Here is a 27,566-nt window from a genome sequence, read left to right as displayed (position 1 = left end):
AGCATCAGACTGGATGTGACAAAAGTGACAGCTGATTCAAAGCAATGTAACTTTTCAAACCGTCACTCTGTCAGGTCGTGTTTCCACGGGTGGCGAGGGTTTGTAAGAACGACCGCGGTGGCTCGCCCCGCGTCCTGGAGAAACAGTGGACCTCCTTCCTAAAATCTCGCCTGAACTGCTCCATCCCCGGCGACTCTCACTTCTACTTCAACATCCTGCAGGCCGTGACAGACGTCATTCACATCAACGGGAGGGACGTCGTCATGGCGACGTTCTCCACACCTTACAACAGGTATCCAGAGCAAAAGAAATAAAAGAGACACAAATTTGTATTTCTAATCTAAACTAATGTTTAAAATGTCAGAAGCTTCCGTTAGTGTGATTATCTCTCTGTTTGAACTAAAATGCCCTCAAACTGTCTGTGTTTTGACAACCTGACAGTCTTTATCATATTATTTGTTGCTGGCTTGTGATCCTCATCTACCTTTTGGCCACGTGTATTTTCTGAGCACCACAGGGTCAACATTTTCGTACTCCATCAAAACAAGTTTAATGCCCTTTGGACTTGCAGGCGTTGAATCATATTTTCTATCTTAAAATTCATATGCTGACCTCTCCTTGAAGGCCGTGGGAGTGTTTTTATCCAAATTGAAAATTACCACAGAGACACGGAGCTCTGCTGATAGCTCATACATATTGTAATTTTCTATTTTATGCCTGCTTTTGAGCAGATAAGACAATTACTTGTGACAACGCAATTGAGCATGGTTAATGGACATTAAAACCCAACGAAGCAGCACCTCTGAAAATTTCTATAAGCACCCGTTTTGATTCTAGTATTAATTTTACATTTCATACTCAGGGAGTGGAATTAGAGGAGGCAAATTTAGAAAGTTTGTGTCACTTAATTGTCTGTCTGGAAACACGGCAGCGTTTCAAGACCGGGCCATTTGCTAACTGACCACCTCGTTCCTCTATTTGCCTTGTTAGAAACCTGAAATAAACAGAAATATAATTGTCTAACTTTCTGTACATATCCACAGCAGACAGTAATTACTGCAATTTAGCAGCTGAGCCAAGAATGAACAACTTTCTGACCTCTATAATACTGCCCTTGTGTATTCAGTCCCCTCGATGTCTATGAGTTTAACTCATGATGCAACAGTAAGAAAGTCCTGGCAGCAAAAAGAGGGGGAGAAGGACTTCACTCCCCGTAAACAATTCTTGGTTAAAAGGATGCGCTAAAAATCCAAGACGTGACTCAGTAATCAGCTATGCATTGATTCCTCACAAAGGCAAGATGTCAGTGACACTGCTGCTATCACAAGATGGGTATTTTGTGAGGCAATAATAAATGATTTGTTGTTCATATTTGGAGCTTAGCAGTAAACTTGTGATGAACTTTTAAGGACACGAGGTTTTTGGGGAAACCCACAGAAGGGAGGGGAGAAGGAAGAAGAATTAAAAGCTTTGCATTTCTTGAAGGAATGCCTATCGCCTGCTGCCTTTCATACCAGAGCTTTTTACACAAAGATCATTTCAGGATGAAAAGTTATGCACTTATAGCTGTTTTGATCCAACATTGAAAAAAGCATTTTGCACAATCTCTTTCAGTATATAGATAATTTGTGTGCTCTTGTATAAGGTTCAAGTTTCTTTATTGTCATTCGCATCACATGTGGTACGTGAGGTGGAATGAAATTGTGTACACATGGTTCCAGTTACGTCCAACAACAGCAAAAATATAACGTGTAAAAAGAAACAGTAAATTAGGATCCAAGATATCAACTAAGATATACGCTAAAACAAAACCAAACGGCACGCCAAAAGATCCGAGACGTATGCTAAACAACAATAGTGCAAAACAATACACCAAACAACAGCAGCATGAACTGTTATAAACTACTAGCACTAGGAGTGTGTGTTGAGAATGACTGTCAGCTACTACCACACCAAAGTTTTAGCTTCATATCTGTAAAATTTACTGAGGTAAAAATTGTTGCGTAGACTAAGGTGGATTTTCTGTGCTGGCTCCAAAAGTTAACCAGTTGTATGTGTCAACCCAGTGACTACTTCCTGAAAGTCTCATTAAAATCTATTAGAGAATTGTGAGATTTTTACCACGAAACACAGACAGTTGAGTCCATTGAACCCAAATCTCAGGTAGTCTGTGCTCAGAGATCAGTCTCAAAAACTCTTGACTAGTTGCAGCTATTTTCATATTTAATAAGCGGTGGAGGCTGTTTTTATTTAACTAAATGCACACCTAATGATTACTTTCTAAATCTTTCATAAAAATTTGTTCAGCAAATCATGAGCTTTTTTGCTAACACATACCACACACAAAATGGTCAAAAAAACACTTTGACATCGCCTTCAGCTGTGGGCAATTATAATAATAGAAGAAATTGTATTTTATTTTAATTGAAAATGGTCATCATTTAAAACATGCAGCTTCTAAATTAAAGCATCCTCAGGGGATTTAACTCTTCTGAAAGGGGGTTGGAAATCCATTTTTCTGTCCCTTGGTGATAGTCCAGAATTGGCAAGGTGCTTCTTTGAAATGCTCATGCTTTTGTTCTGTGCATCTGTTTATGTTGTGGCAGTATTCCAGGTTCAGCTGTTTGCGCCTACGACATGGCGGAGGTGGCGCACGCATTCACAGGGCGTTTCAAAGAGCAGAAATCCCCTGACTCCACCTGGACGGCTTTTCCTGAAGAGAAGGTTCCCAAGCCAAGGTAAAACTGTGTCTTATTCATAAACATAAACACATGCATAAAAGTAATCAAATCCAAAAGTGTCTCATCCTGTCTTTCTTCTCAGTTATTGTTCTCGCTCTTTTGTTGTAAACAGACATAAGCTATACATCCGCAGCTCTCAAATTAGTGCAGAAAACAATGTGATGCACGGCAAATACTTAAACCCAACTTATCTCTGCAATTCTTTAGTATAAATGCAACCTGTTTTTCAAAACTGAACGCACTCGTCCACACACAGTTGCATAAGCATCAACAAATGATGCGTAAGATCATTTTAAAGATGGTTGGTTTAGTCTACAAAAGCATCAGCCTGATCAATCTCTCATCTATCACTCACTAATTACTTCGCTAAAAGCTTCTCTTGTATCCTCAAGGGAAACAAAAAAACAAATTTACTACAAAGATCTGGGCCACGGTAATTGTTGATGCTGAGTGTTTATCTGTGAGATGTGAGTAGGAGCAACTCATCTTAGTAATCTGTGTAAATGACTATATGAGTGAGTTCACCTTCTTACCTCAATTAGCACATTACAGCGTGTTTATTTACAGTAAGGTCAGACGTTTCAAGGAGCAGATATGCCAGCATTTGTTCACTTGGCAGTAATTGATCTATTCTCTGGTGTTTTCTGATCTTTTTTTTATTAACATGCAAGCAGATGGAGAGCTGTAACAATGCCACCAAGGTCTGGTCCTTCAGCAGACTGTTCCTCCATGTGCTACATTCTTAAACGAATCATTTGCAGATTTTCATATTTAAGACATGTCTGTTTCCGTTCTGCCGTCCATATGCGTGCACAAATAACCAGTAGACTCCCAGCAGCAATTCTGAGATTACATTTATATTGCTAGCTAGCAGCTGACCAAAACTCATATGAACTTTATTTCAGGACAAAGTAAGGACTTTCAGGAGCAGAACTTTGCGTTTTCACACAGCGGGATCAAATTTTAATTTTACCTGCCTCAAACTGTTCAATATTATTTTGTGCAAGTTTTTTCTTTTTTTCTTTTCTGGGTTGCCATGAGTTTGAGGCTGGAGCCTATTTCAGCTGCCAAGAGACGAATCAAAACACATTCCTTGATGAAATTCTTTCCAGTCCTGTGTTGTAACAAAGGTGTAAAAGATATGTGTAAAGGGATGCACACACTTTCTTCATAACCCAGTTGACCATGGCTCAACCTCACTTCATCATCAACAAAAAATAATTACAAAAAACCAATATACATTTCTCTGGATCATCTACGAATTTACATTTTAGGGTTTGCACTAAATGCGTTGACAGTGCCAGGCCAGCTGGCTAATATTTCAAGAGTCTGGTGTGCATTATGTGCAAGGTATCAAAGACTACACTGTAAAGAGGTTTTACAAGCCCTCAGAAGTGACATGCCTGCAAAGAGGATACGCTATCAAAAGCTGCTTCTCTTTTACAAGAAACTCTCCAGCTCCCTGTAAAAGGATCACATAGATTGAATGTCTAAATGTTTTACCCTGAATTCAGAGAAAAGAAGACATGACGCATCCTCTTATTTGACCGAAGCCTCTTGGAATAAGAGTTGGGTCATTTATAGCATCCCTCTTATTGATTTTTGGAAATTAGACTTTCCGTCCTCTGTTGGCCTCTTGTCCTGAAGTGGTTTTTCATCTGCACTTTTTCTTCCATCCGCTCACTGTTTTGTTCCTCTCCCATCATCTCTCGTACTCATTACTTTCCTCTTCCTCCGCTCCACTTGCAGACCTGGCAGCTGTGCCGGCACTCCATCCATGGAGAGGTACAAGGTATCCAATGAGTTCCCTGATGACACGCTCAACTTCATCAAAATGCACCCTCTGATGGACGAGGCTGTGCCCTCCATTGCTAACAGGCCCTGGTTTCTCAAGACCATGGTGCGGTAAGTACTTCACACTCTACAAACCGCTATCATCGGAGGTCTGTGAGCCTCTTTAGACCAGGACAGTAATTATTCCAAGTGCTGCTCAGGGAGTCGAGCTCATTAAATGCCAGTAGTCCTTCATCGCAAACCAGCAACTGACCTACTTTTTGTGGAGTGGAAAAAACACAAATTCACACTTTACTATAGTTCTCCCTGTATGACAAACCAGTGATCAGTCCAAATGCCATTCCTTAGTGTTACTTCTAACCTAACTCCTACATCAAGGCTCAAGAACAGAAGGTAATTGATTATGGATCTTGATTTATTAAGGATTTCTTCATCCAAACGGAGTGAGAAGCTGGATATGGTGTGTTTGCTGCCAGTTGATGATCACTGCCCTACATTTTAAGTATTTTCTTCTTGGGTCTTATTTAAAAGTCATGAAGGTTAAATAAAATATTCTACCTCTGCGAGAAGCTGATGGTGTAAACAACTTCCTTAGGCACGTGATGTGTTTTTGCCCAAAATTGAATTAGCTGTACAAAACCACGAGAGGATGCAACTATTTTTAAGAATGGACAACAATGGTACCAGTTGTCATACACCAGAATGTGCTGAACAAGACTTTATGATTGCATGAGCAAAATCCAAAAAAGTTCAATCTGGTCCTCTGGACATTCAAAAAAACAAAAAACAAAACAAAGCAAAAAAATCTAGAAACGTTTCGTCTCTCATCCAAGAGACTTCCTCAGTCTGAGGTGCTGTTTTCAGCTCAGTCTCTTAAATAGCACCTTCTCAGGGTGGATCAACCAGTTTTGCTGCTGACAACCAAAACCAGCTGATCACATGCTCAAGAAGGACCATCAGCCTAACAATGGGTCATTAGCACACTGATGGCTGTTTACTACTCACAGAGGGCTGAGTGATACTAGCAATCACAGCATTGTAAGAGGGGGACAGTTGAACCCGGAGGCCTCCACCCCTGTTTAATGATGGACGATTTCTTTTCACAAAAATGGCCTCCTTTACTCCTCTCTCAAACCATCGTTCCTCTCTGTCTAGGATGTGAACATCTTCATCCTTGAAAGAGTGACCGCTGGCCTGGAGATGAGTGTAGACCGCAGAATCCTGGCCTGATGATGTTGATCTTCTGTGCTGGGCCATCCTTTTGGCCCAGCACAGAAGATCATCATCATCACTACCACTTGACCCTTCATTTGTATGACAAAAACAACTGGGACACACCTATCCATTGACATGGACATACAACATTTGTGTTGAATTAAGTGCTCAGAAAAGAGGTGACCAGGTTCACCCCTGACTGGTTTTTTAATAGCCATTTTAAGACTTGCTGGTGTTTATACTTAGTTATTTAAGAATAGACAAAGAGCTTTATCATTATAGTTTATTTCTCTGAACAGATTTGTATTTGAAATGGACTTGTTCCTGCCTTATAAAACACACTGATATAACCTTTATTGTGATTTGGCACTCTCTAAACAAACTATTTTGAATTCAACTGAATTAGATTTCACTGTTCCCCCAACAAGCAAGCAAACAAATAAATAAATTAAACGTTCAAAGCAATATTACTGGAGAAATATTTTGTTTTTGTTGAGTGGCTGCCTTTACTGATGAGCTTCAGCACCCGAGGCCAGTTCCCAAAAGCCAGAGCACCATGGCGTTTGTCTTTTGGTCCTAAAGGTCACTCTGGCTTTTATGAACACTACACAGACATTTAACCAGGCTCTGGGGAGATACAATGGCACATCATGTTCTCATCTGCAGGACAAAACTAGCTGACACGACACCTCTACCAGTAATTGAAGGAGTAAAAAGTTGAAAACCAACTTCCCTGTGTGGATCTGGGTCTACGATGGAGCTTTAGGGCCACGCTAAGAAAAATTACATTGCCACACTAAAAATAAAAGATAAAAATTGAAAACCATAAAATTACGAGAATAAAGTCGTAGCATTATGAGAATAAAGTCGAATAAAGTCTTAATATTATAAGATTAAAGTCATACGAGTCTTTTTGTCAATCAGTCCAGTTGGCGTGTCAGCAAATGACCAATCCAAATCTAAATGAGTTGTAATATTATCCGAACTCCAACACGATAAAGCAGGTTTTCCACATTTTAACTGTGGTAAAATGAAGAATGGTGAGCATCTTGTTAAGTTATACTTTGGTACTGGTTTTACAAATAAGGAGATAGTTAATCTATCAACACATCAGCATCAGATTATTATCAGTTTCAGGACTTTGAACCTGCTTACAGTAAAGTGGTATGTTCTGATGGGCTGCAGCACAGTTCTCTGCAGGTAAGGAGCATTTAGCTTTGGATTGGTCATTTTCTGACACGCCTACTAGATTGATTGACAGGTCGCGTTGAGGATCCGACTCATGGGGAAAAAAATAAAATAAACGAGAACTGTAAAAAAAAAGTCTTGCACGACTTTATTCTCGTAACTTTATGGACTTTATTTTTTTTTCTTAGCGTGGCCCTAAAGCTCCATCGTACTGCTTATACTTGAAGCTGGTTGCGATTTAAAGGTTGGACAAACTGACAGATTTGTGACAGGTCTAAGTGAACCTGCGTTCACTTTAAAGTGCTTTAGTACGTTTCAGTAAGTTTCCTTGCTGTTTCTAAACTGATGTTTGATTAACATTCTTTGTTGTATAAGCAATAAATGAGCAAATTATTTAATAAAGTAAATATTTTTTTCATTGATCAACCATGAAATGACTGAATTTATGTGAGCCAATCATCAAAGAATTGTTGAAGTTTAAAAAGCTTCACAAAAGTATATGAGATGGATGAGAATATTTGCTGTGGTTTCAGCATGAAGCTGAATTCAACTGGAAATAAAGCCAGTAATATGATTTCATACTTGACACGAGAGGAAATTCCAGTATCAAGTGCAACCTTCTGACTCAATATGAAAAAGCTTTTTTCTTTCATTCTCTCTTCTTTTTTTTTTTTAGCTTGAATTTTGAATTTTGGTGTTCTGTGGTAAGGCCCTCAGCTGGCTGAACACAATCACTTTAAACTGGAGAGACACTGAAGAATCTCGCTCTTGTGATTTTTTTTATTATCTGGATCTAAATAGGAAATAAATAAACTGTATTATCTGTAGAGATTGTATTGTTTTACTGAGTTGCAGCCTCACTGATGTCCTTAGAGCTCCTCTTGGATCAAAACCTAATTAGACCTTCACATTCTTGTTGAGTTTGACAGTATGAAACCCGTGTTACTGGTCACATCGGTGTAACTTTGTATTTTAATGGTCTCCTGGTGTAAAACTGTGCACTTGTAAGGAAAAAAATAACCTGATGCATGCAGACATTTTATTTTTTCGATAATTGCTTCACTGGTGTGTAGCTTTTGACTCGTTTTCACGTCAAGAACACAGTCAATATTAATGAGGGTAATGGTGGACTTCCTAGATTTCCGGATAAGCGCTCATCTCTAATCTTTAAATCCAATCTACTTCTATTAACCCCTAAAGCCTTAAGCTGTTTTTTGGAGCTTCTATCTTGAAAGATTCTCAAATCCAGTTAGTAACAATTGCACAACTTTGAGACCAAACAGAAAAACATTGGGCTTTAAGAGTAAGAGACGCTCTAGAGCCAATAAAAGCTTTTTTTCCCGAACCATCACACCAAATTTTCTGAAAATTTTTTTTTTTTTTTGACAACAAATGTAATGTGTAAATAAGAGAAAGATGTTTTAAAACTTGTGTTAAAATCTTTATTTTTAAGTAATAAATGTACGAAACAAAAATATGCCACTTACATGGCAATAACATTTGTTACGTTATAATTTTTGTTCTTTACACAATAACATGTTTCCATATTATTAAGAACCAATGTCATTCTATTGCAACAAATTCTAAAGATCCTAAAAATCCATCATATATAAAAGAAGAAAAATAAATAACATTAGCATAAGGCACACCAACATGCAAATGTTTCTCCTTTTGATAACCTCAACACATTTGTTTCCCAGAATAAGAAAACATATAAACACCAGCGATATCTATTTCAGTCTACTTCATTATTTAAATAAATACTTGTTTTTTTTTTCTTTGTGATTTTAAGATTCAAACACTCACAATCACAAAGAAGAGTGTGAATCCAAAATTACTGGTTTAATATCACCTCAAAAGATAAATAAAATTGCATATATATATATATATATATATATATATATATATATATATATATATATATATATATGTATGTATGTATGTATGTATGTATGTATGTATGTATGCATGTATGTATGTATGTATGTATATCTGGATGGATGGATATACAAATGTAGATATATGGGGGAGGGGTGATTTAAACTGTGTGATCACTAATTGTCAAGCAGATAAGAAATTGTGCCTAAGATATATAGGTGTTATGTTTTTTAATTCTCCGACAGGATTTTTTTTCCAGTCTAATGAATAAAACATTTTTAATAAGTGTTCCCTGCAGTTCTGTTGTCCTCTTTAGACACACAATGGAAAACACAATTATTGACTGACTGCTTGTCTCTTTAACTTTAGTTCAACTTGTATTCCTACGATTGATGTGATTTGCTATTTGTTTCTCTTTCAAAGAACTGATGTGTTTTTCTATTGGTAGACAAATTGACTAATTAATGTACTGATTGGTTTATTTGTCTTACTTGGTATCCCTTTTTCCAGGTATCGTCTGACGCGCATCGTGGTGGACAACAAAGCAGGGCCCCATAAGAATCACACAGTTGTGTTCTTGGGATCCGAGAAAGGCATCATTCTCAAATTCTTAGCCAAGATGAACAATGGCTTTCTCAATGACAGCCTGTTTCTAGAGGAGCTAAACGTCTACAACCCTGACAAGTACGTAGCTCTGGGCACAGTAGGCATGTATGATGGAGGGTACACATAGATACAGTTGCTACAAACGAAGGAAGGCCAGTCATTGCTTAAATGTGTGTGTGTTACTCAGAGAGACGTTGTATGTTTTTAGCACCTATCATCTCTGCCAACCCACCAGCTTCATCATTACAAGTCAGTTCCCCCAACCCAAGCTCTGTAGTGAAGCCAGTCAACCAGATGGCTACTCTATCATTTAAGAGTTTTATCAGGTTACACTCTGCCCAACCACAGCCACTAAATTAAAGACATAGACACTAAGACTCTGAATAGTGTTTGAGTGTGGTTCCTAACCACAGCGGAGCCCAGCTCCTCAAAAATGTTGGCTGATTAAAGCTAACACACATTCACTTTGAGGTTTATGTTAGTCTTTGGAGCCAGCCTCCGATCTCTTACTAATACATTACATGCCTGTTGGTTTGTGCTGTATGTATGTGTGACCATGAACTTGTGGAGTGAGTTGAACGTTGTATTTCAAGTATAAGGGAATAAGGAAAAATCAGCCACAATACAGTCCTGCCAGAGCAAACATTTGGTTGGGAGGAAATGGACGAGAGGGAGCAAATGGCAGCACAAACACAGTGAATGGGAGAAAACAGTTGGGAAGAACAGAAATGTGATGGGAAGCTAAAAGGAACAAGTGAAGGACTTGACGGGAGGGCTTTCATGGTTTATTATCTAACATGCTGCAGCCATGTGATGAGCTGTGTTTAGGAGATGAGGGCATGGCTCTGTCCTCTTTCCTCTCCCCTTTCCTGTGTCTCTTTCTCCCCTCTTCCATGTTACTGTCCTCTCTCCTGTCGGCTTGGGCTGAGAATCTGTCGGCTGCTGGCCATCTGGCTTCAGTCGTGTACAGTAAGTGACTTTGCTTCCCCGCCTGGCTGGCTGGATCAGCCCAGGCCCGATTGTTGTGCATTACCCAGTGTAGATTGACTCTAAGCCCTAATTGAGAATGTTAATGCAGAACCAGAGCTCTGTGAAGAGGAGATTAAATCTCAGGAGCTGGATGGCAGGATGGAGAGAAGAGTGAAGGGAAAGAAGGGATAGAGATGCTTGACACACCTCTGAGGGATTAGAATGGGGTCCTGTGAGGCTGCAAAGGCAGAGTTGACTAACAGGGATGGAGGAGTGGTCACATGTAGGAGGTGGAGGGGCTTGAGTCAGTTGTTAGTGGATTTTACAGTTAAGTGCTGCAGACTGCTCACAGTGACCATCTGTCTGTTTATCTGTATCCGTATCACCCAGTTTCTTATCTCGCTTTATCTCCCACTCTGTCCCTGACCTCATGTAGTCTTTTCCAGCCTCATCTGTGTTCTTGTTTACCTCACTGTTTGTCTTCTACATCTAATCGCCACATTTTGTTCTTTAAATTATTTCTACATCTTGTTTTGTTACTTAAACTTTTTTCTTAGACTTTTCCATTTGATTTACAACCAAAGAAAAGACCTATTAAGGAAGGTTTATTCCTATTTTCTGCCTTTTGTTAGATGCAACATAGATGGTGTGGAAGACAAGCGCATCATCGGGATGCAGATTGACACCAAGAGTCAAGCTCTGTGGGTGGCTTTCACTTCCTGTGTGGTCAAAGTGCCATTGTCTCGATGTGAAAGGCATGGACGGTGCAAGAAGTAAGTTTGATATTCGCCTGTAAAACCATTCTTTGAATCATTATTTCAGTGTGTAAAACATGAGTGACTGATTGTGGGTTGATTATCCTGTATAGGTCCTGTATAGCCTCCAGGGACCCATACTGTGGTTGGGTGTCAGAAGGTGCCTGCAGACAAGTGGTTGGCAACACCAAGTAAGTCAACACAAGCGCAAGCCTTGAAATGTGTATAGTGAGAGGAAGTCTTTTGGGTAGCCAAGTTTCTTTTTATGTAAGAAACAAAGAAAGAAACAATAAAACCTTGGAATAGAAATCAGCTACTATAAAAAACCATCACCCAGTCCTATGTAAACAGCATAAAAGAAGTGCTGCTAAGCTAAATGTGTTTGTTTTGAAGAGTTAAATCAAATTATATGGCAATTTGCATTGATTTATTTTTAAATAACCGTTTGTCGATAAAATCTGCGATAATTTCAGTTTTCTAACTTAGTTTCTGTTAGTCATTTTAGGGCTATTACTATGAAGATATTCAGAAATGTATTTATTGTGTAACTTCACTGGGTAGTTATTCATTTTTTGTTTGTTCCCCTCAGTTTGTGTAGCAGACATCCCTCTGATTCATGATTCCAATACCGTTATGATTTTTCCTGCTTTTTTCACCACTACAGCTCCCACATATTTTATATTCCTGGCTTTTTTTTTTTTTTTTTTGCCATAAAACCACTTTCTGAGGCTCATGGGTATCATAGTGTATTAATCCACCCCTTTTGTTTCATCTCCTGAATCTTATGAACTTAGTTGAATGTCACTACTACAACAATATTCTACCATTTTCATTGTACCTGTTGCCATTTTCTCTTGAATTTTCTTATTTTTTGGCAAGTAAGTGAACTTGCCTCCAGCTGAAGAGGCTGTTGGAAGGATGAATGGATGGAAAGTGTTGTTTGACCATAGCCTGATGTTGGGTATGCAGGGCTCGGGGAAAGTTTGATGGCTGCAGCGACTATAATTTTGTGGCTGCAGTTATGACACAGAACCAGATTATGCTTTCTGAACAAACAGCACATGAAATTTTGTGGTGGGAAAAATATTTTACAGATGAAAGCATAAAGAAGGACCACTGGCTAATTGACGATGGATAAATTTGATCATCCTTGAAATATATTGGTCTTGCATGCCAGTGCAACACATACGCACAAAACATACATCAAACCGCATATGCTACCCATCCAGTTATTACTCTGTGACGATGAACTGGTGGACAGTTTTGACTGTGTTTGCAGCAGGAGCTGACACAAACAAGGGCAGATGACTGCCTTTTTACAGTAAAATGATGTACATTTGGTTTGGTGGGATGAGCTATCTAAACAGGTGTGGAAAAGTTTGCTCATACAATTTGTCCTTTTGTTTTCTAGTCTTTCTACCCAAACATATTTTCTTAAATGTGCATGCCCATTCCTTTCGGTGTATCTATTTTTATCTGTTTTTCCCTCGATTTTCCTTCCACATGCTCTTTCTCTCTTGTAAACCTCCCCTCCTTTCTTCTTCCATCTGGTCCTGATGCTAGTGTGCCAGCTTTCCCATGTGTAGTTATGCCTCTTATACCTGCTGCCTATAAACAGCTTGCACTCTAGTCTTCTGCAATATGGTCCCCAGTTACCCCCCTGTTCATGCATATAATTGCATATGATTCTGAATGGTTGTTATGTTGTAATATAGGTACACCATGGTACTGCAATAATCAGCTCATCAAATAAGCATGCTCAGATAAAATGTGCCCATATGCTGGTTTGTGACCTGATGAGTTCCTATTTCTTTTTAAACAAATGGCATGAATCATAAAGAAATGGCAGCTTTGCAGTCTAATTTGCATATTTCTCTCACACTGTTTCTACAGTATATTCCCCGCTTTCCATTTTATTTTTACATGAATAATTAGTGTTATTATGCCTGACCTGCATTTCAACAACCAAGTCCCCTCTGTGCAACATCAAATCGTAGATAATAATCTAATCTGATGAAAAATAATGAATAATACAAATATAGGATATTTAGCTGCCTCCAGTTATGTAGAACACATTTTGAATCTGCTTTAAATATGTATAATATGGCTGCTCTGGGACCTCAACCCTGATCTGCCCGCCTGTAGTGTCGAACATTTGAACACACTGCACTTCTGTTGCTATTATGCAGCCTCTATAAGCCTGACCCTCTTAACTGAGGGTTCATGCTGTGGTTCATTCACTCTTCATATGTGCCAAGTGGGGCCCAGAAACTACATATGTACAATGAATGCTCATTGTTAATTCATTTTCAGGCCAGTAGGATTTCAACCTTGTAAATCTTTATCATACTACAGTTGATAATGTTACTAAGAACCTATGCTAAAAATCCCAACAACAAAGTTGCTTTGGTCTTGTGTAATGTGGAGGGTGCAAGCTATTTCAAGATGTTAATTTGTACCATAGATGCTCAAGGTCTGCTAGTATCTTTAGGATGGAGGTACATATTAAATAATCCATATGAATACCACAAAACATTGTGTTGTAATTAATACTGTCATTCTGCTCAGTGTTACTCCTAAATGTGTTTATGGCTTTGAATAAATTAGACTTTTTTCTACTCTGATTCCCAAACAAGAGAAATCCAGCTGTAGCCTCTCATCCAAAATGTTCCTATTCCTGTGAGGTCCACATTTTTTCCCTTTGACCAGTGTGCACAAGGGAGAGGTGATGGTGTTTTGGAAAATAATCCTGCTTTAAGCTATCATTCTGATCAGTGAAGGGTGAGGAAAATGAGAGGCGGGTGGACAGACCGAGGAGGTGGAGTGCTGAAGAGGGAGCTGAGGTGGACTGTGAAAAACTGTCATGCGTGACTGTAATTCTGGTTGACAGTTGGTCCGCTCTGTTTCACCGATCTCCTTACAGCTTGCTTGGTGGTCTTTCAGGGAGAAAACATGTCTCTGTGCAGACTGTATCAGAAAATAACACATCTAAAACTCTTTCTTTCTGTGTCATATGATGGCCCTCAAGCATGGTTACCCCCCACTGCTCTGCTCTTGGTCCATGTGATTGTAACTACACTCATATCTCCTGAAACTTGATAAAATCAGACAAAGTGCACAAGGAGACAAGATTGCACAACTTCGAGCACTGGAGAAAAAGAAATTGTGAAATAAATATGAATTTTACTTTCTTGCAAAGAATTACGTTAGAAAACTGATACCACTTATGCTTGTATAAATCTGGAGCTACTAGCAGCAGTATGTTGGATAGTGACACCATTTGGCCGTGGCGTTCAAAGCCGGCTCGTTTATCCCAGGTGGAGAGGAGACTCGCGCCGACATGAGTTACGGCAGAAAATAATAAAGTTGTAACATGTAATTTCTATTAAGGCAGATAAAAGTTACAGAATTATTGCAGCACTGCTGGCAACGTCCGAACCTCCGCGACCAGGAACCGGAAATGAAGTCCTGAACCCAACAGAGAATCTTGGCTTTCTTCGATCCTAGACTCCTCCCCTTAAAGGGGACGGGAGTGCAACCTCATTGAATCATTAATAATGTATATTATGTGTGGACTTGAGCAGGTCATAACTGGTTTAAACTGATGATAATGTTTGTGTCTAAAATATGCAACAAGCAGCAAACGATTCCATAGAAGGAGTTTCTTCTGGGACTGCTCATCTCTGAGCAGATGAAAAATCTTTGTCCGGTCAGAGAGAGGCCCATGGTCTGATTCTGGGTGGACAATATAAAGTACACTTTTGAGTTCAATGAGGACAGATGTAACAATAGCTTCGCAAATAACTGACGATTTAACACATTTACATTGTTCAAAATAAATTAGAGCTTGTGTTGGACCTTTTAAAATAAAAACAGGCAGTGACTTTTTGCAGTTTTTATTTTGCTATGTCGTTTACTGCAAGTAAGATCAAGTTAGCTGTTAGGCTAATGAACCACTAGCTCGCTACTTTTGCTAGGCTAAGCTAACTGGTTATTAGTGATCACTCCTCTTTTACTTGCCAAGAAAGCATTATGATACAAAACGTTAAACTACTTTTCAGAGCCACACATAATTTTAAAATACTTTTTTTTTTTTTTTTTCCAACACTCCTGGCAACAAGTTCTGTACAAGCTTTTTACTACCTGTCTGGATTTTCACTGATTCTGGTCTCCAGGGCACTTTTCCAGGTGTTCTTTGATTTCAAGCCAGCATAAGACTTTCTGCAGCTTGTGTTCCAGTGTGCGCTATCTTTGGGGGTGTATTTTTTTTTTTTCCCCCACATGGCTTTGTTCCTGTGCTAGGTGTGTCAAGCCTGCATGGCCTGGCCTGTTTTCCGCTGCTGACCATGATGTCTTTGTTCCCTGCAGATCTGCCTTTGAGCAGGACGTGGAGCATGGTAACACAGATGGCCTGGGAGACTGCCAAAGTAAGCAGGCCTTCTTCACTCTTATCTTTCCTCTTCTATTCCATACCCCCACCTTCTTCACCACCATCACTCCTCTTTTCTCTGTTAGCTCTGCCCTCCTTCCCCCCAAAGCGCTCTATTTCCCTCTTTGCTGCCGTCACCTTTTTCCTCTCCCGTCTGTTTCTTCCCAACAAACCTCTCACTTTCAGAGTCTTCCATCCATCTGTCTCTTTCAGCTCTTGTCCTCCAGAGTCCCATTCCCCGCTGTTTCTCTGGTGTCCTGGTCAATAGAGTGTTGTGTCCCATAATGGACAAATATTGGTTTGCTTCTTGCAAATTCTTTCAAAAACATCAACATTCAGAAGCACAGAGAAAACATTTACTTTGTGAGACGCTGCAAGCCTGTTTTTTAAAGATGCAATTCTTCTGAGCTGCACAGTTTGAAAAAAACGTGTAAACTATTCAGCAATAAATCACTTATCAAATCACCCAGTAAATGAAGGTAGCACACTTTCTCTCCACTTTTGTTTTGTAATTTTAGTGAAGGCAACACATATTGTTGTAACTTCATCATTCTTAGAGGGAGATTAAAATCTTTTTGATTAGAAGTGAGCAGAGCAAAGAGCTGCCAGACGATTCTGAATGACCTTAAAAGTCATGGCTTTTCATTATGTTATAGCAAATAGGCTCCTTTTATTGCACACAATAATGTCTCCCTTCATTTCTTTTTTTTTCTTTTTCCCAGATACATTTGTGGCACTGAATGGTAAGTATCCCACACAGGCAATCATATAAGATGGAAGCTCCATCTCTTCATCTTAAATCTTTACCTTCAGCCACACCTCTTCATCTACTCAGTCATTCATCAGCTCTCAAGGAAATTAAAACTCCTCCCACATGTGCAAAGACGGGTTATTAATGACTTGGGGTTTTAACCGAATTGATCTCATTTCTTCTTTTTGATAGACTCCCCTTCCAGTTATGAAGGTAATGAAAGTCGGTCACTTTCATGCTCCTTATCTAGCCCCTTTGGTGTTTAGAATAAAGGTCGTAGTTAAAAATCCTTCATCTTTGATGTTCATTCTGTTTCTGTTAGTTTTACTGGGCCTTTTCCTCCTCCTCATCTCTGAAGCTCCAGCCTCCTTTCCCCTGTGCAATAGCATTGATTAGCCATGACCTTTGCTTTGTTAAGTGGATGGATCTGGTTGTTGGTGGTGAAAGGCTTTGATAGTGAGCAAGTCCCTCACTATGTGAACTAAACAAGTCGATAGAGAGAAGGATGCATTAACCTGGCCTGTTTAGTGTGATTCTGTGAACCAAAGAAAGAAAACGTACTTAAAGCAACAGTTCCAATTTTCTCAGGTGGGTTTCTGGGGGAATGTTAAAAACAAAGAACATCCTACCTCTTTAAACAACTTTAAACAACTTCATCTTGGAGAAATGAGGTAATTCAGACTGAAACAATGAGCTAACGGCTAACCTGAGCAGAGCCAAGACAAAAGTGGATTGTTGCGTTGTTGAATTTTATTTTATTTTTTATATTGTGGTTCATTCATTTTGCGGTTATTTGCAAGCTTAAATAGCCCCAACAGCAGCTAGCTGTAGCACTTCCTTTTTGAGTCTGGGACACACATGAGAGGAACATTATAATATTTCTGCTCAAATGACAATATATTGTGAAATAGTGAAAACGATTCTTAAACGAGTGTGTGCATCCAGCTATGAACGTTTTGAGAGTGGAGTTGTTTTACCGGAGCTAAAATCCACTTTGGCCTTTGGCCCGCTCGGACTAGTCAAGCTCATCAATATAGTCAGATTTAAAGTCTCCAAATGGAGGCTGTTTAAAATTGTATCTACATTGAACTAAATATTAATTGTTCATAACCGTTTCACAGAACCCTGCTTCATAAAATCTGCACCACGTTCCTTTAATTCTAAAGTGCTGCTGTAGACTAGATCAGAGTGTTCTGTAGATTTTTTTTTTCTTAATCAGTGACGACATTAGATGCATGATACAATGTTTTTTCACTCACACAAATAATAAGAATAAAAAAGACAACCCCACCTTCGTCTTCCACTCACGGATGCCTCGCAGCTGCCAGATCCATACAGAATAACAAAAATAGATGTTTTTCAAAGTCTCTCCAGAAAGCACTTTCACCCACCCCCTGTGGTTCTACTCCCACTGTAAGTCTCCCTCCTTTTGGAGATTCAAGGTCATCGAAAAGCATGACCCCCACCCCCACACACTCCACCCTCTCCCTCCATGCAGTGATGAATATGCTCCCACAGGCTTGGCTGTGTGCTTTCAGGAACATGCACAAATTCACGCAGACAGTTCACAACACCATCACCTAGACTAAAACTTTATTTCCAACTGTTGCTTGTTGATATCAAGATAAATAGTTGCCCCCTCTAAATTCTCTAATTTCTTAAAATCTTAACACTATTGCCTATCTTTTAATATGGAAAAAGGGGAGTTGTGCATCAGTTGGCAGTTTTTCTCCCCCCCCCCCCCCCCCCCCCCTCCTGATTCGTGGAGGAGCACTGAGGCTCTGAGCTCTCTCTATGTGTGTCATCTGCCTGAATTGCACTTCCCCTGGTGGCGGGGGAATGAATTATAAAATAGGCCTGTCACACTAATCTCTCAGCCTTGGGCCAGTAGTTAAATAAATCATTTTAATGATTGCCACGCCACACAGAGGAGGAGGGGGCTTTGAGTGGTGTTCTGTGCGGGGATCTATTATGTGCAGTCTGCACCCATCTTCAAACACAAGCACAAACACATATTGAACGTGCACATCCCCAAACAAACACACTCTCACGTGCTGTCACCTCCTCCGTGGAGCGAGCGCTTGTCAAAATGGAAACTGGGGGTTGAGCTCTGCAAGAGGATGTTGATAAAAGTGTTGTCACTCACCATGGCAGAAACCTTTTTCCCTTTCACATGTGGCTTAAATACGCCGAGTTAAATAGAATATGTCGCTTGGGCTAAATGGTGCAGGGTGGCTTAACTCTAAGCTTGTGGGATGCTAATGTGATTATGGTGGTTCAAAAATAAAAAGCTGGACAAAAAACATGTTCAGAATTTGCTTATGAAAGACAATAAGTAACTTATACAAATAGAGGAAAACTGATGCGATGTGTAGATATAAGCAGAGACATGATATTTATGATCCATCACCCACATATGTGCATTTATTTCAACAGAGACCTATTCATCATTTACTCTACAAAACGTCAGAAAAAGAACAATTTCTCTCGGACAAAGATAACAGCCAAGCTGCCTTTTTTGTGTGACAGGCGGTCCAATGCAAAGATGTCTCAAGAGATGCAGAAAAAGCATCTATGTTTTACAGTTAAGGTGCTGAAATCATAAATCATTTGGGATTTCAGGTTGAGAAATGATTAGAGCCACTGCAGAGCAATGACTCATTTTCTCACCGTTAACCAATTGTTTATCCCTCAGTTCAGTTTTAAATTGAAAGTGGGATAAGTTATGGTTGTATGTCAAAGCACAACGAACAGTGCAACTACACCGATTTAAATTTTATGATTAAAGACTTGAGAAAAACTAAAGGAAAAGGAAAAGGCACAGCATTAGAGGCATTTTATAGTTGGAGCAAAATTACAGGCAACTCTTAACAAGACCAGTGTTGGGGAAGTTTATCTTTTGTCCTACATATGAAAGATAAGACACCCTGTGGTTACTGTGGAGGAATTATGTGCTGACAGGTCCCAGCAGAGATCTGACATGTCAATCAGAGCAGGAGGAGGGACGGCGAGGAAGACAGAGACGCAGAGAATGACAGAAAAAGGAAACATGTTGATCATTAGCAAACGCTCACGTGTTTGCTAATGAGTTGCTGAAGGTCACAAGGGAAACAGCCTGTTAACTCACACAGCCCAGAAGCTGTCTGACTGTTTATGTGACTGTGTGTGTCTGATCAGAGAAACAAACGTGTGTGTGTGTGTGTGTGCGTGAGCACCCAGCTCGCCTGTGCCTGCGTGCACCGAGCGTGAGTTAACCTGTGTTGTGTCCGGCAGGCCACCAGCACCACCACCATCACCACACCCTTACACTTCCCACATCAGCCCTCCCAGAGGCTGCAGAGGGCCCCCTGGGGCGGGGCCGCATGGTGGAGCGGAAGGACCCCCCCATGAGCTCAGACAAAGGGGAGGACCCGTACGTGGCAGTGCCCTCTCAGACTCAAGCCGAAGTCAATGGTAAGCCTTGGAACGCAACAGCGAGTAGTCAGTTGGGTCCATTGTTGCTTGTGGCATGGAAGTTGGGGAGGGAATGTGAAGTGGAAGGGAGGGGTTTAAGTAATTGAGATTTACTGTTGCCTGGCTGCTTCCAGCTGACGAGGTGTAGAGATGGCGGATGGCTTTCTCTCCGGGGGGCAGGTTGCCTCATACTGTGCACATAAACCCTCTAAAGAAAAGTAGCAAACAAGACACACATGTACGTGCACGCACATTCAGTGCTCATCAAGAGGCATGTATGCACACATAAACACTGGCACACACACATACACACTGTGCAGAATGGATTTATTACCCGTGGACCGTAATGTCCCACAGGAGATGTAATATCCAGACCATTACACTCTAAAAAGGAAGATGGCGATGTATTTATTTCCTCGAGAAGATGGCTCAGTCTCCAGCTCTGTCATCCTTCGCAACACAGTGACATGACATTGAACGCCCTTTTCTCCCGTGTTAACAACCTGCCTAATGCTGTACCGCCTCAAGGACGGCTCACTGGATAAACGAGTCAGAGTGAAAAGGGTGGAAGAGGAGGAGATGAAAGAGACAACGCACAAATCGAAGGAGAGAATATAAAGGTCTATAGGCTGCTGCCACTTCATTCTAATAAAACAGGCAGACCTATAACACAACCTATTAAAACAACATGCAACACGTTCCTGCTACTTTTTATAGTTTAGGCAATTAGAAGCAGCGTCGCGATTGTGAAATTTCCTTTTCACACAAAACAATTAGGCTCACTGCCATCTTCCTGGGGAGTAAGTACAGCCTGAGACAAAACACAGAAAATGTCTTTGTTCTTACCATTGTAATCCTTTAAAGAACTCATTTGCTGACATGACGATGATTTTGCACGTGGTTATGAAATACATTCACACACGTTAGAAATTTTATGGTGATGATGTGAATCAGTTGCCGGGTTACCACACAGCAAACATCATGTTTGAAGTAAGAAACTGTGTGATTTTATTGAATTGTGTGTGATTATTTTTGCTTAGCGCGCTTGTGTGAAAAGTTTACAAATGATTCACATCTACACCAAACTTTTTGAAATCTCGCCTGAATGTAAATCTTAACCATATGCCAAATCAACCTGTCCGCGTTCTGTTGGTTTAGTCGTTGTGCGAAACACGTTTCTGTCTTTTCTGTGCGTGAAATGAACACACATGTCAGCTGGAAGCAGCAAGGCACCAGTGGGTAGATCCAAGCACAGTGGTGGCAGAGACTTCAGACGGCATGCCTGCAGTCAGCATCACAACATGCTGCCGCGCCCCCAGTTGCCTTTACCTGAGCAGGTGTGGAACCCTCACCAGGAATGGTGTACAATCATGCTCAGGTAACTGCAACAGGGCTCCACATTCCAAAACAATGCTTCTAGCAGTTTTTCTTCTGTATGATCATTATTATTATTTTATGAGACACCTTTGCAGCTTGTTTCACTGTTTGTTCAGTTTCAATTTCAGCTCTCTTATCTTTATTTTTCCTTTTTTGCTGAAAGCCAGCTTTGATGATTTTTGTGTTCTTTGTGAGCAGTTGATATTTTGCATGGCTGTGTTTCTTTTATTTTGTGCTATTTATACATTTGCCACTTTTTCCTATATTTCTTTGCTTTGATGGTATTAAGCACAGTTTTGCCTCCATACGGCTTAATGCTTTTCAGCATGGCAAATTGAGCACCACAGCCAACAGTACTCTTTTTTTTCCGCTCCACCCCATCCTGCCTTCTCTTCCTTCCTGTTGCCTTTCATATCATTAGCTTCAGGTGTCAACTGTACTGTGAAAACTGAGTGAGTCACAAAATGAGGAAAACATGTTTATGAGAAATGATTATGGAGTCTGAAACCAAGTAAATTAGCAATTTTCCCTCCATTTTAATGATGCAGAAACTTTTGTGTGGCAGAAATAAGAGATAAAGCATCAATCTCAAGTTTATGCTCCAGGAAAATACATTATCTCATAAAGCCATTTGTTTATTATTTAAAAGAAAGTAAAATTACCCCCGAAATTTTTCATTTACAATGGAATCTTATCTGCTAATGAATATGACAGTGCTGTCAATATGCATTAGCCCAACACCAGCAGAGTAATTAGAAATGCTGTAAATTGATGAGTGTTCCCACAAAATGATTATATGCAGCATCATTGCTGTTCCGAAGGGGCCACTGCAGTAACTGTGTGGTTGATTGTGCTTCACAGTACATTTGAGCTTTGTGTTAGTCCTTCTGGGCCTCATCTATCTCTGCTACATATTCACCTACTCCATACCATGCTATAACACACCTCACCCTTTTCCTTTTAGCTCACCCTGCACCCCCAAACCACCAGCAGCCTCACCTCCACCACCACCTGCTGCCATTGTGATCAGTCTCCCTTCCACTGGACCTCTCATCTGACTAGGATAGCATGTTCCAAGGCTATACCTTACCTGATGCAAATTAGCAGCTAAACCAATTGATGGAACCTCCTTGCCCTTTTCCTCTTTCCCTCTCTTTGTCCTCCATCTCTGCACCTCCGTTTATCCTGTTGCAGTCTGTCGTATCACAAACTGAAGTCATATCTGTTCTGCAGGAATAAATTCTTGCCCCACGCCCCCCTCTTTTTGCCCACAGTTTCCTCTTTTATACCTGTCTCCTCTTCTCTGTCAGGCTCAGCCCCTCTCTTACAACCACCCTCCCCCAACCCCGACCTGTAGCCACCGCTGTGTTGCTCCAATTTATGGGTTCATTAAAGCTGCTACCCAAGGAAGAAGGAAAGGGGAGAGGTGGGAGGAAAGAGGGGATGGAAAAAGACTACAGGGAAAGAGACTTTGTGGATGATGAGAGGGCCACACGATAACGATTTATTAAAAAGACTAGAACAATAACGTAGCAGTGAAGGTTACATGGAGGATAGGCAAGGAAGGTAGACAAAGCAGCTGCGCGATACAAAGAAACAAGATGGAGGAGATATGGCTCTGAGAGGATATAGGATGTATTGAAATACTCTTCCTTTTCCATTGTTTGGTGAAATGAGCTACTATTTTTACTCTTATCAGTTCACATTCTGTGTTTCATTTTAAAGTCATCTTTACTGTAATTATAAAAATATATTTCAAAAGCAATCGACACACATTTTGAGTCCCAGTTTCCATTAAAATTACGCTTCTATATTACAATTAATTCACTTATTCTCTCACTCTTAATACAGATGATTCTTATGTGATTACAGTTATTGTATTAGTTAACTCATAAAACAGAGTAAGGTTAATATTAGGGCACAAAAATATCAAAGTTATAACTTGAACATGATGTTCTCCAAGACTATGGGCTTTGATAGGGATATTCTCTGTTACGTTGGCCTGTTGTCAGTGTTTACAGCCAACCAGCTGAAGGTTATCACTAAAAATCCAACAACGAATGTGGGTCTATCAGAATCCATTCTGGTACCAACTGTTGTGGGTGTTCTTTTATCCTCTATTGTTTCACAATTTATCATACTCACGACCAAACATTTTACTTATGGACATTTACATTTTCCAAAATAGAGTGATACCCATCATTACCACATTATAAATACTTGTACCTCAATTCCAGAACTGTGTTGTATGAATGCTCTTACCTCAAAAGATGCACCTGGACTTATAGACTTTATGCAAAATAATAGCAAATGATAATAAGAGGGATATAACTGATATAACTTGTACGCATTTTTGGTAATTTTTGGGTACACAAATCATCAGTAACTTGTTATTATTAAGTATTTTAGCACCATATAAATTCCTAACTGATAAATTAACAGCACTTAAAATTGCTTATTCTGACGACTGTGTTTTACAACTAATAGGTTTGAGATTTTGTTTTAAAAATTATTATTTTTATTAAATGTGAACAATGATGATGCTTTAATTTAATATATTATTTAAAAAAAAGCTCAAAATAAGCTCTGAAAGTACTAATTCAACACTGATTTTTTTTTTTTTTTTGCCTTTTTCTCAAGTAACAAAACAGTTAATTAAAAGTGTTAATGGTAGTAACCAGACTGGCTTTATAAATGAATAATTCTACAATAAATAAATTGTTAGAAAACTCTTTAATTATTGGTTATTTTTGTACAATACAAGTCAAACTAAGTTAATAATTTCAGCTTAATAATGACTTAGTGAGAGCTGATACGTGTAGGTTATCAATAAATTATTAATCAACTAGTAAATGGTTAATTTTTACATCCTAAAATAAAGTATTATTATATTTTTCTGCCCACAGTATATGACAAAAATCTAATACTATAATGTCATAAAGCTCCAGAATGAAAGTGATAATTAAAAAACATGTTTTAATAGGCAGAAAGTATAAAGCAGTTTATAATACTTCAAATGCTTTTTGCAGTTGGAAAGTGATAAATCAAATTTCTTAAACAGTTTTCTGTTTTAATTGCTGCCGATGAAAGCAGATGCTGAATGTTCTTTTGATGATGACCAGCTGGATTTTCACATTAATCAACAGAACTGCAATTTTTCTATATTTCAGATTATTTTGATGGCAGTTTTTTTTACTACCCCACAAGTGCTAGAGTAATTTATTTTGAGACGTGATTTCCCTCCATGCCGGAGTTTCACAGTAATACCAGCTGTCAACCAACAGCTGCTCTGCAAGGGTTATTTTCAGCTGCAGGTTTCTTTCTGACACCTGTGTGCCAAGGTGAGGCTGGCATGATGGAAAAAGGATTTGACCTTGTACAGACAGGGATGTAGCAATTTTTTTTATTCTTGTCAAGGTGTCTTGATCTTTCTTCATCTCAGCCTGTGGAAAGAAGCTGAAGGAACATCTCACTGCAGTCATTTGGGATGTCATGTGACTAAAATGTTACATGAGAAAGTTATGCAGGAAAGATTGTTGCACACAATATATTCAATTACACTTTGACAGAAAAAAGCTTACTCCTTAGGTTACAAATAATTAATCCATATTACTATATTTTTCAGACTATAAGGCGCGTTAAGCGAAACAAGTTAATTTTGAAGATTTTTGAGCACCATGTACCACATAAAACTGGTTCAAGGTCAGTAAGCACAACCAGAATTAATACACCAGATTATAAGGCTCACTGTTGATTTTTGAGAAAATTCAAGGATTTTAAATTAAATATATAATGGTTTTGGTTTCATTTAAGCAGCATTTATTCACACATTAAAGCAATAGTTTGGATCTTTTGTAGAAAAGTTTTTTGTAAAGATTATAAACACTCTCATTAAGTGACCAGAATTTAATTCAAACTGGACTGACCAGATAGCAGCTAGTCAGAATGAGGTTGAGATCCAAGAAGACTGCTGCCATATTGAAACAGTCCAAATCTTAAATGTTTCATAGTAATGTATGTGTTCATTGCCAGTTCATAAACCTTTAACTTGTTATCAAGTTAATGCTCCATAGACGTGCTCTGAAAGTGTGAATAGCGACAGCAGCAGGTAGCTGTGGTACTACCTGCGCAGCATGAGGTGCAGAACATCGTGATATTACTGCTGGAATATTTGTGCAACGGAAACTGATTTGGTGTAAATGTTTAAAAATATAGTTTGCATGTATTGCTATAACATTTCTGAGATTGGACTTGTTTAAGATTACAATAATCCACTTCAGAGTTTTGTTGTTGTTTTTACCAAGTACAATGTTTTATATGGAGGAGGCGGAATTTGCTTTTTTTTTTTTTTTCTGATATCAGTCTGCAGAGAAGCTGGTCTCATTCTGACTTCAACTTCTGGGTTTTGATCATAGGTCTAGATGCATTCCATGACCCAAACTGAGGTTGTTCAACAAGATATTAAACAAATATTAACAATCTTTCCGCAAAACTCTAGTTAAAAAAAAGGGGAACTTTGTTGTTTTTAAACATCCATGCAGTGCCAAATTGCACAAATCACTCCTTTAAATATAAACTGACTGTGGGATTAATTTACTGTGAGTAATCTCTGTGCATTTGGCTAGTGTCAATTTAAGAAGTATAAGAGAAATTCAATGCTAGTAGTTTTATATGTCTTTGCATTAGAATGATCAGATTTAGACTAATCCTGTAAATAAAAAAGGATGATCGGATTTAGGTTAAAGTTTGGTGTAATGGCCCTTTAGGAAAAGGCAAACACAGCATTGCAAACAAAAATAAATGAACTAAATGATCCTTCTGTACAATACAAATTCCTGTCATTCCTAAAACCTCCACTGTTATATGACGCAGAGGATTTGGTTTAGTGTTTCTCGTCAGCCAGATTGTGATAGGCTTTTGTGAGGCACATTTATTTACAGCTTTTTGTGAGTCATTGGAAAAACAATGGACTGGATGTTTTCTCAGCACCACGTGCTTCCTTGACTGACATCAAGCCACAAGCCATAATTTCCTCCACTGATTAGCCTATTGTTCTTAAGGCTTGCCTTTCTTTTAAACACACATTTGCTGCTTAGTTGATCATTTCTAAGTTTTGATTACTCAATAAAAGCCTTTGCAGTTACTGGGCTATTAAAAACTGAATTCTCTTTCAGATGAATAGGAATAAACTTCTGATCATAACAGGTTGCTGGTTTGTGTGTTTCACACCTTCTAACCCACACTCAGCTGGCATCGCACAGCTTTGGACTGAATCAAATTACTCGTATTCATGAGTGAACTCATCACAAAAAAAAAAAAAAAAGAAGAGAAAAATACAAGCAAAGTATTTTCTCTCTGGTGGTGTTGCTCTTGTTTAATAAAACATTTCTTATTAATTACCATGCTGACACGATACTTGAGTAGGTCACCATCTGTGAAAAAGTTACTCATCAGGACTGAATATTAATTAACAGGATCCATGACTCTTGAATAAAACCACGTGACATTTCAGACCATATTTTATTTATTTATTTGCCAATTTTGCTTTGTAAAAACTTGCAGTAAAATCTTGTGATTTTGAATTTTCCAGTGTGCAATATTACTAAAATTTAAAGTACAGTAGTCCCTCGTTTATTGCGGGGGATCCGTACCCTGAAGCCCCGCGATAAGTGAAAAACCACGAAGTAGAAATAGTAGTACAAGTAGTAAGCAGTAGTTTATTTTAGTATTTATATAAATATATATTAAGGCATTTAAAACACTTCCCACACCTTGCAATATTCTGAACAATGTTTCTAAACTCTAAAGCTCTAAAAGAGCACAGAATGTCATGACTTCAGCTCCCTGCCTTCTCTGCTCTTTACCACCTGCAAGAGCTCTTGGCCACGCCCACTTTTTTGCTCTGCACGGAGAACAGCTGATCAGCTGCAGCAGGAAGTTTATCCTGCAGTATGGGCTGCACAAGGGTGCAGGAGTTGCTAAATAATTTAAAATAATTTATTTTAAATAAAAATTCCATGCCGATTGTGCGGTTCATCCATCAATCAGCCAAATAAGTGTCATGTCCAATCTTATTTTGATAAACCGCGATAGAGCGAGTCCTAGATAAACGAAATGCGACGTAGCGAGGGACTACTGTATTGGTATAACAGTTTTATTAATGTCATGCATGACGGTGGATTGTTGCATTTTTTGGTAGTTTTCCGTGTACATTCAAATTACCTTGGTGTGGTTTTTAAATAACACGGCTTGTACGTAGGAAATCAACTACAAGGTTAGTACATTAGTTTTAGTACCTGAGGTGCAGACTGATTTAATTAGAGCTTTAATTATATCTTAACTAACTAATCAGTATGCAGCGCAGTGACTCAGGACGGTCTGATGGAGGCTCTAATATTGAGTAATACCAT

At 39.1% G+C, this 27,566-nt stretch overlaps 1 protein-coding gene across 2 annotated transcripts in view; it reads left to right on the top strand.

Moving 5' to 3' along the window:
* Positions 1-27,566, top strand: part of sema6a (sema domain, transmembrane domain (TM), and cytoplasmic domain, (semaphorin) 6A) — a 68,830-nt gene that overhangs the window by 32,001 nt on the left and 9,263 nt on the right. Inside the window, exons 9-17 of one of the 2 annotated variants that reach the window (XM_037680967.1) lie at positions 75-292; positions 2,607-2,738; positions 4,491-4,646; positions 9,327-9,500; positions 11,024-11,164; positions 11,260-11,337; positions 15,515-15,573; positions 16,298-16,318; positions 19,600-19,779. In XM_037680967.1, coding sequence (XP_037536895.1) covers positions 75-292; positions 2,607-2,738; positions 4,491-4,646; positions 9,327-9,500; positions 11,024-11,164; positions 11,260-11,337; positions 15,515-15,573; positions 16,298-16,318; positions 19,600-19,779 — 1,159 coding nt within the window. The remainder of the gene's footprint in view (positions 1-74; positions 293-2,606; positions 2,739-4,490; positions 4,647-9,326; positions 9,501-11,023; positions 11,165-11,259; positions 11,338-15,514; positions 15,574-16,297; positions 16,319-19,599; positions 19,780-27,566) is intronic. The other variant, XM_037680968.1, reaches the window with a different exon arrangement.

This window comes from Nematolebias whitei, chromosome 8 (assembly GCF_014905685.2).
Source record: "Nematolebias whitei isolate Nwh7 chromosome 8, NemWhi1, whole genome shotgun sequence".
NCBI classification, from domain to species: domain Eukaryota; kingdom Metazoa; phylum Chordata; class Actinopteri; order Cyprinodontiformes; family Rivulidae; genus Nematolebias; species Nematolebias whitei.
The sequence above is the reverse complement of the archived record's forward strand: the minus strand, read 5'-3'. Positions and strand labels throughout refer to the sequence as shown.